The 10,180-nt window shown below is 35.5% G+C and overlaps 1 protein-coding gene across 1 annotated transcript; it reads left to right on the top strand.

Annotated features, from left to right (window-relative positions):
- The first annotated feature begins 2,120 nt into the window (after positions 1 to 2,120).
- On the top strand, positions 2,121 to 9,029 carry ABCI7 (non-intrinsic ABC protein 6). Its single transcript, XM_006827745.4, has 3 exons — positions 2,121 to 3,378; positions 4,042 to 4,301; positions 8,643 to 9,029. The coding sequence occupies exons 1-3, from the start codon at positions 2,464 to 2,466 to the stop codon at positions 8,956 to 8,958; spliced, it is 1,491 nt and encodes a 496-aa protein (XP_006827808.2). The 5' UTR covers positions 2,121 to 2,463; the 3' UTR covers positions 8,959 to 9,029.
- The last annotated feature ends 1,151 nt before the right edge of the window (positions 9,030 to 10,180 follow it).

Below are 10,180 nucleotides of genomic sequence, written 5' to 3'. Positions count from 1 at the left end.
ATATCGGAGACTTAAAAATGGATCCGTGATCCGGATTGGGCACCTAAAAATCGGTCTGAATTGGTAAATCGACAGTTTGGATCACTGTTTTGCTATACGAAATAAATTGTGAATTGGTAAAAAAATACATAAAAAAACAGTGAACTAATAAAAAAATCGGTGCGGATTGGTGAATCGACGGTCCAAATTGTCATTTTACTGTACATAAGTGTTGTTTTACTGTGCAAAACCACCATTAACCTTATAGACTCGGTCGTTTTTCTATATATATGCGGAATCAGAATAAGGTGACCGATTCATTCATCAGAGTGGGCGCCTCTTTGCCAACTTGGCATTTTTTAAATCGCTGGTATAAATCGTATGGAGTAGCCTATTGCTAGTTGTATCCACTGCAAACCTACATCCGCCGGTTGATTATAGAAGCATCATCTATATTATATTGTTGCAGTCAGGAATCTCTTGATTTGTGATCATTCAATCTCAATCCAATATCTATTATATCATAGTGTTATTTCCATGTGAAAATGCTTCTTCATTGGTTTTTACATGCTTTTTCTTATAGGTTGTCATATCTTTTTGTGGTCTCTTTAAAAAAAAAAAAAGGTCATTGCATGTCCTCCAAGACACATATGTATTTAACTTTTTTGAATGATTAAATGAATTTTGAAGAGATATTTTGATTTAGGGGTAAAATTGGATGGGGCCTCTAATATTAGTGATATTTTTTTATTAAAAATTTTATGTAATTTATTAAAAAATTATCGCAAATATGCCTTAATTTAAGGTTAATTAAAAAACCCCAAATTTTTGTTTATCTCGTCTATACCATTTTTCCTCATTTTTTGCTTTTTTTTTTTACCAAAATGACCTTCACGGTAGTAAAACTACTGTAATACATATTCTTTTATACAATATTTAAAATACCGTAGTAACTTCAAATAATATTACGCTACTTTAAGTACTGTAAAACTCTGGCAATACGTGAAGCCAATTACGGTACTTTAAGTACTGTAAACACTAAAACCTATTATACGGTATTTTAAGTACCGTAAAAACTAACCCATCTTATATGGTACTCAAAATGCTGTAAATTTTGTTCTCATCATGTTTGTATTTATCTCTTTCATCTCTTATTTATCTTTAATTATTTTTAATATTTATCTCTTCTTTCTCTCTCTAATTATTTTTTATCTCTTCTTTCATTTTTTTTATATCTCTTATTTCTCTATCTAGAATCTCATCATCGTTTTCTTAGGTAGATCATGTCATCTATTTTACATAGCCAAAGTCAGTGTTTCATTACTATCTCTAAGAAAATGATGATGAGATTGTAGAGAGAGAAAGAAGAGATAAAAAGAATTAGAGAAAGAAAGAAGAGATAAATATTAAAACGAATTAGAAAAAAAAATAATAGATAAACATAAAAAGAATTAGAGATGAAATAGATAAACATAAAAAAAAAAAGTTACAACATTTTAAGTGCCGTATAACATATTTTAGTATTTACAGTGCTTAAAATGCCGTATAAGGGTTACTGTAAGTTTACGGTACTTAAAGTACCGTATAAAATGTCCTCAAGTATTTAGTATGATATAAAATTCAAAATGCCTTCAAGTATTTAGTACTGTATAAAATTCTTTAAGTATTACGATACGTAAAGTACCGTATAACACGCACTAACTATTACTTAATACGATTACCATGAAGGTCATTTTGGTAAAAAAAAAATCGAAAATGAGGAAAAAATGTGTAGACGACATAAAAAAAAGTTTGGGGTCTTTTTTTTTTCCAATTAAAGTTAAATTAAAGTATATTTGTGATAATTTTCCTAATTTATTATGCTGATTTTTCAGATTTAAAATTTTAATATCGAAAGATATAATGAATCGTAGAGACATTTTACTCATTTACTTGAATTTTTAAAAATTTCTATAATTATCTTTTACTCTCCCCCTTTTATCTTATTTTTTAAATATTTTTGTTAATTTTTAAAATTAGCTCACCGGTTACTAGTGAACGGGTGTGATGCCACCGGTCAAAGTTTCACTTCACCGGTCCAGACTTGACACAGTAGCATTAATACAGTAAATTTAAGTATAAATTTATTTATTTACTCATAGAAAAAAACTATATAAGGTTGACTCTTTAAATTGTAAAATTACTGAAAAAGGCCGTTTTGAGGATCCAAAACCATCTAATTGGTCATCTTGACGTTGAGATACATTAATATGGTTTAAAAAAAAATTTAAATTATCAAAAATAGAATATCTTACAAAAACATTATCTACTGGGTATATTTTCAAGATTTTCGTGCAATTATTTATGGAGTTTAAATTTTCTTAACTAAGGATCTGCTTCAGAGTTTTAGAGCTGCAGCCACTGAGGTTTACGGTTTTGCAGTAATATCCATTTTTCAATGGAGATGCGGCCCTCCTCTTCCATCTGCTAAGTCTGGAGGCATCCATGGCCATGGCCATGTCATCCTTCTCTCTTTCTCTCCCTGCTACTAATCCTAAAATTTACAGTGGCAGCTCCTTTTCAGTAGTCCTCCATCGTCGACCACGCCCCACCAGAAGCAGAGCCGCCTCCTGCTCTTTGTCCGACCCTTTCGTCATTGAAATTGCAGAGAAGCTTGAGGACTCTCTCTCCTCCTCCTCCTCCTCCTCCTCTTCGCCATCTCTCCAGAAGCTCAGAGACCTCTCCTCCCAATCCCTCCTCACCCACCCATGGCCAACCCCCAAACAGGAGCCATTCCGCTTCTACTCTTTCCATTCTCTCACTAAAACACCAATCTTCCCCACCTCCTCCCCACCTCCGCTTGCACTTCCACCAACGGCACTTTCTCTCTCCTCCCCTCTCCCCATCCTCATCCCCATCCTCGACGGTCACTTCATCCCCTCTCTCTCTCATCTCTCCTCCACGACCCCGCCCGAACTCTACATCGGCAGCATATCCCAAAATCTCCCCCCTTCTTTCTCCTCTCACCTCCTCGACTATCTCTCTCACCCCCCGGAAGGGGACCTTTTCTCCGCCCTCAATGGAGTCGGGGCACCTGACGTGCTCCTCATCCATGTGCCCTCAGGTTGCAAAGTCCAAGACCCGATTCACCTCGTCTTTCTCTCTTCTCAAGGACGAGGGGGTAGTGACAGTGATCACTGCATTCCGATGTCGAACCCGAGGGTCCTAATATGGGTAGAGAAAGACGGAGAGGTCTCGATTGTGGAGGAATATGCAGGGGATGGCTCACCTGAAAGGAGGGCTTATTGGACTAATTCAGTTGTAGAGTTTGTGATGGACAATTGCGCCAGTGTTTCACACTCTTACATTCAAGGACAGGCCGAGAATTCTACCCATATCAAGTGGACCTTTGTTCACCAGGCATGTTCCGTTCTTCCTGCTACTCTTTCAGAAGTTGGAACTTTTGTTCTTCATTTATTTCTTGTGTTGCTTGCCCTGGCAATAATAACACCACCATACAAACGCCTGCTACAAATTAGAACCCGACTAACATTAAATTTCAGAAAAAAAAGTAAAGAGAAAAAGGACTGAGCAGCCCACTTTGTTTGATGAGAGGAAAGATGTTTGTCTGCTTGATAATTATATGTACTTAATTTGTGATATAATTCGAAGTTACCAATATTGTATTGTCATTGCTTGCATTAGCAATAAGAGCATACAAACAACTACTGCAAATTAGAACCCCATTAAATTAAATAAAAAAGGAAGAAAGAAAAAGAATTGAGAACCCCACTTTGTTGGATGAGTGGGAAAGATGCTTGGTAATCATATGTACTTAATTTATGATACAATTCAAATTACCAATATTGTATTGTCACTGTTGCTAGCATTAGCAATAAGAACACCACCATACAAATGCCTGCTACAAATTAGAATCCCATTAAAGATAAATGAGAAAAAAAATGAGAAAGAAAAAGAAGTGAGAACCCACTTTCTTTGATGAGAGGAAAGATGCTTGATAGCCATATGTGCTTAATTTGTGAGAAAATTCAAATTACGATTACTGTATTATCGTTGTTTCAGGGTTCATGTAGCAGCTATACACTTGTGGAAACAAGTACAGGCGGAGAATTGAGTAGACATAATCTCCATATTCAGCAAATGGGGCCTGACACTGTAACTGAGCTATCAACATTTCACTTGTGTGGAAGTAAGCAGATACAAGACTTACACAGCAGATTGGTTTTGGATCATCCTAGAGGTTATAGCAGGCAGCTTCACAAATGCATAGTGGCTAATTCTTCGGCTAAGGCAGTATTTGATGGCAATATCAAGGTTAACAGGTACCCATCTACATTATCTCAAAAAAAATTATTTTCTCTCCCAAAAATCAGCTACCATCTACATTCTTTCCTTTGCTTGTGTCTTCGTTATAAGAGGTTATAAACATTTTTGACAGATAAAAGTTTGGCAGACCAAAACTAAGAGGATGGTTCTGTTATGATGCCTTATTATTTGATTATAGTAATTCTTCAATTCAAGAGTTATAACTTACATTCATATTGAAGTGTCCTGGACCGATATGTTAATCTGTTTGCTACTTTCTTACTGGTGCTCTCAGTTTCTTCCATGTGCTGGTGCTAAATATTGCCCATGTATACTTGAATTTAAAGGTCATATGTAAACTTCAATTAAGTGGTCATGTTGTGGGGGTGTACCCTGTAATTGTTTTTAAAAAGGAAGTGGTTATTGGACTTATTATTGGGAATTACGGCTAGTCAACATGCCTGAATGAGAAGCCTTAAGGTGACTCAACTCCTTTTGATACTTGTTCCTTTAAACAGATAGATTGAGTTTTTCAGTGTAAATAGAGCTTGGTTCTGTTCCGGCCCTAGAATAATAGTTAATGTGATGTTTGGAGACGATCAGTTCTAATGCAATGGTCTAGAATCATTTGGTTGTACTGTTTGAATAGTGTTCCTTTGAATGGATACCATATATGTCATAGGTAAGTAGCTATTGGGGCACCGTGACATGTTTGTACAACCTTGACACTTCTGTACAACCTTGACATATTTGTACAACCTTGACACCTTGATACACAAGAAATAAGAGAAACTGCATGAGGTCCATTTGTAGAAAGGGTCAAAATTTTTTGTACAACCTTGACACCGTGATACACAAGTATTTTTTGTATTTGGAAACGGTCAAAATTTTTTTTTCTTGGGTGAGTAAAAAGGTCTACTTGTTAGATAACAGGTATGAGGTGGTTCTATAGTAAGGGTCTTTGTAGTTTTTTTTTTTTAAGTTAGAACTTACTGTTGGGGAAGCTGGATTACAAGCATTGATTGTCTTGTGGGTTATTCGAGGGTCCCTATTGCCACTTTGCCATAATGAATCCACCTATTTTCATCAGCTCTAACTAGATTTCGAGCTTTATTCAAACGTATTGATTATTTTGTTTTTGTCTTTGTATACTACGGGATCAGTTGAAGATGATAAACAACAAATGCATAACATATAGTTCGCTTAAGTTCTAGACGGATGAGAATTGACTCCCTTATCTGAATTTCTTATGTAAGTTTGGTCAACCTTTGAAAACGTGAGATCTTATATTCTGCATTTCCTAGGCTGTGCACAGAACTTTATGACACACATCCCTGGAATTTGGATTAGATAATGTTGAGAGAAATCAGTTCTTCAAATTGTCCAATGCCCCCATGAATTGTCCCATTTTCAGGCCATTGGCCTTGTTCTCTGGGGCTTTTTGAGGCCCCAAGTGATATATGGTCGAGATACAAGCCTCTGCAAACTCATGAGATGCATCTTTACCATAAATTTTGCCAGAAAAGATTGTGTTTAAATTTGCATTGTTTTTGTTTATATGGTATGCATTTGAATTTGAAGGGGTCGTCACTTGGTGTGATGGTAAAATGGCTCCAGTCGCCAGCACAAGAGCGCGGGTTCAAGTCTTGAGAGCGGCCACTTTGTGCATAAAAAGCCAAAGGTTAGGACCGTTTCCAGCTCACCTGTCACGCCCCAAGAATTTACAATAATGATATTCCTGAGATGTGACAGTCAAAACATATATACATCTCTTGATAGGACAAATTTACAGTGGCGAATAAAGAAACAAAAGAAAGTTTAAGCACAACTACAATATCTTCCAAAGTTGATCCTGACGAGCACTCAAAATGAAACCGCAGTTATCTTGAAAAAATGTTTACCATAATTTGATGAGTTTAGCTACTCAGTAAGTGATCATCATAATCCTAAAAATAATCATGGTTGAAAGATATTAATATTTTAAAAAAGGAGATCTATTAACAGAAATGCATCAACAATTTCACTTTAAAAAAATGCATAATTAAGTATAATTCGAATAATTGAAATGCGTATAACATTTTAACGTCAGTGCATAATTCAAAAGATTTCACAAAATACCCTACTGGCGTCCCAAGTAGGTCACCTATATACCCCATCAGTGTCCTGATGGGTCCACTTAATCCCTATCGGCGTCCCAGATAGGTCCACTTAATCCCTGCAGGTCCACTTATACCTCACCGGCGTACCGGATGAGTCCACTTAATCCCTACTAAGTCCACTTATACCTTACCGGCGAACCGGATGAGTCCACTTGCATACTTAAAGTATTTCTAGATCTCTTTAAACATTCGAAAGCAGCAATATCATGTACTCAACATATCACTGAAATTATTAATATGAATTTCACTGAAACCATTAATAACAGTCACTTTCAATAACATTTCAAAAATAACTAGTCCAATATTTTGGGCTCAAATTTAGAAAGGTAGCAGTTCGTAAAGACATTTTAGCATAATTGCCAATCTAATATGTATAGAAAAATTCTTATCGAAATTTAAGAATACGGAATTATCACAATTTATGGGCTGTTAATTCGCAAATAAACATTTCACAGACAATGCTATAATTAATTGCAAAAATATCAGTTTTCAAATAATAAGGCAGTCATTTGCACATGAAATTTACAATGTCTAAATATTCAAAAATAGTAGAAAGAAATCTCATAATTTTACTAAAAGCAGAAATATCACATTTATTTCTAATAATTTTACAGTATCTAAAATTCTCTAACAATAGATAAGAAAAATAAATAAATTTATTGCTAAGAATTTACAGCATTTAAAATTTATAACATAGATAAAATATCATGATTTTATTAAAAAGAATGTTTTTCAAAATAATGAGGTCGCTTGCGCATAAAATTTATCGCGCCTAAAATTCATGATAATAAGCAGAAGTAATTATTTCATTTCATTTTTAAAAAGAACGGATTATTTTTCAAGATAATGAAGTCACTTACCTAAAATATTTGAGAAGGAGCTTCCGATAAAAATTCGGCTAGAGGGAGGAGCTCATTGTGTTTCGACTAGAGAGAGAAAGATCTCAAAAAATTGCTAGCATGGGAGTCCTCGCCTCTCCTATTTAAATTCTTAAGATACCTTATTATATTATTTTATTAAGTTACACCTCATACATGAGGTGTAACAATTATATTACACATCAAATGCTTAAAGCCCACGTCCACTAAAGGACGTGGTAAAGGAAAGGAAAAGTTAACAAAAGTGGTGATGGTCCCTAAGGACCATAATACTTATATGAACCATCACTTATTAAAAGTTTCTTTTCTTCTTGTTTTTTTTTTTTGAAAGTTTAGGATTGTTACATCACCCCTCCTGGGACCCTGCGTAGGTGGGACCAGCACCGGGTTACGGCCCTTTTTTATGGGTATGCATTTGAATTTCATTTAGAAACATATAAAATTTAAATTGCTTAATAGATATACTATTCTAGTAACTTATGAAGAGTCTTCAGCTTTTTGCCTGTTGATTATGTTAAGTTGAATCCAGTTGAACTCTAAAGACCATGATATCTATGCATGACTTGACTTGGGAGTTCTGGTAGCTTAAGGTACTTGCAGGAGGACTGAGAGGTGGCAAGCTCAAAACTTAGTAAACACATAAGGGACATGCCTCATTGAAATTTGCGTTAAGAGCATATTAAAGAGAAATCAATTGTTCAATTTGTTCAATGTCCCTTTGAACTGTTCCATTTTCGGGCCATTGACCTTATTCGGTGTGGGATTTTTGAGGGCCCTGGAGATATATGGTTGGGACTCAAGCCTCTAAAAACTTGTGAGAGGCATATTTACAACATTTTTTCATATATAGGTTGCTTGCGCATTTTCTCCCTGGTGATTACATTCATAAATTTGCTTTCTTCAATACGTTATGCATTGAGGCACCTAGCATTTATAGATTGCTTATTTGATTACAATATCTCATAACCTGTGAAGAACCTTCAGCTTTGTCTGTTGGTTATTTATGTAATCAAGCGGAAAGCTCTATGGCACAACCTTATTTTCATTGACCTTTATGGCAAGCTGTATGAACCTTAACATCTTGTAGTGCATACAATATATGGTACATTGTCATTACTCATTAGAACAAAACTCAAAAGGCCTATAGAAGCGAGGATACGTAAATCTCCCTAAAATTTTCATCTTTTGTTACCTTAAAAGTACCCAGGAGGCATAAACATGAAAGCATACCACCATATAAAGCTTTCCTTCTTTGTTCTTTAGTCCATCTGTGTATGCAAGACGAAGGGAGCTCACTCTGCGCGTGTAATGAATGGTGCAGGAAAGCTCAGCAGACAGATGCTGGACAATTGACAAGAAGCCTTCTCCTTGCGCCCCAAGCAACTGTCAACGTGAAACCCAACCTTCAGATTGTGGCTGATGATGTCAAATGTTCTCATGGAGCTGCAATAAGTGACCTCGAAGATGACCAGCTCTTCTATTTCAGGGCTCGAGGGGTGGACCTACAAACAGCTAGGAATGCTCTCGTTTTCTCCTTCGGTGCCGAGGTTATGGAGCGTCTCCCTCACAAAGACCTCCGCAAGAAGGTAGAAAGCGATGTCAAAGGCTTGCTTGCAGCTAAAGGAGCTTTCCAATGAAACCTCTTGTTTACTACCACTTCAAACCATTATGTCAAATTCATATTCAACGTCAGAGTATTGTTTGAATTTGTTGTGCGTTAAGCTTTCCAACCTTCTCTTTCTTTCTTTGATTTAGTGAGCCTACTGAAGGGTGCATCTATCCTTCTTTATTTTGTGCATGCTAACACCTAAGAAAGGGATGATAAAGGTTAGAATAACTCAAAAAACTTTAGGGTTTGTATTCGGGTTGTATTTGTACTGCAGTAGCAACCTTTTCTATTCTTAAGTACACTTTAGGAGCATGAATAAAAGGAAAAAAGGAAAAATATTCTGAAGCTCAACTTTAATCAAAAGACAAAAAAAGAAAAAATCTGAGGTTCCACCCAGTGTTCTGTGTCTTGGCGGATTCCACTTGGACTCGTTGGAGTAACTCAGCCCCACCCCAGTGGTGAGGCCATTTTGGGGTGAGTTAGGTGTCCAACTCGCCCCCCCAAAAAAGAACCCCTAAAAAAATTTAAAAAATATTAAAAAAATCTACAAAAACTAAAAAATGAATGATAAGTTACTTAGAAATCATTTTTTTAGATATTTTTATAGTTTTTAGTATGATTTGGGATCTTTCATATTTTTTTCCTTTTTAAAGTTTTTCTGAAATATTAATGTTATAAATAAAAAATTTAAATTTGTCCATATTTTATAGTTTTTTTCATCTTCTTTTATCTTCTAATGATTTCTATTAACTCTAAATATAATTGAATGATTTTTGGTTATTTTTTAGAAACTTTTCCCTTTTTTAAATTTTTTTCACTGCATTGCTTGGCTTGGCCAAGGGCTGAGTACCTTGGCCGAGTTGAGTTTCAGAACACTGGTTCCACCATATATAAGTGTAAGCTTTTAGCTGTTAACTAATTACATTAGCTTTTAAAGCAATGCCATTGCTGCATAATGTTTGACTGTCTTCTTTTTCTCTGTCAATTTAAGGTGATGATAACTTTGGCTCACCGAGTTCTCTTGATTCTCTGAGCTCCATTGACCATATGAATAATCACTAAAGCAGTTTCTAAGAGTAACATCCAAATTAACAGCCTGGCTCAAACAGCACTAAGCAAACAAAATACATCATAAAACACTGAGAAAAGTAGCTTTTGACTATTGCTGGCTCTCCCAACATAGGTTATATTCAGTGCAACTTCAGCCCAAGCCATGTAGAGTTCATTTGAGCTTTCTAACGCCACGATTG

Source organism: Amborella trichopoda, chromosome 7 (assembly GCF_054954075.1).
Source record: "Amborella trichopoda isolate Santa Cruz 75 chromosome 7, AtrichopodaSantaCruz75HAP2 v2.0, whole genome shotgun sequence".
Taxonomy (NCBI): domain Eukaryota; kingdom Viridiplantae; phylum Streptophyta; class Magnoliopsida; order Amborellales; family Amborellaceae; genus Amborella; species Amborella trichopoda.
Note: the sequence above shows the minus strand (reverse complement) of the source record. Positions and strands in the feature narration are given on the sequence as shown.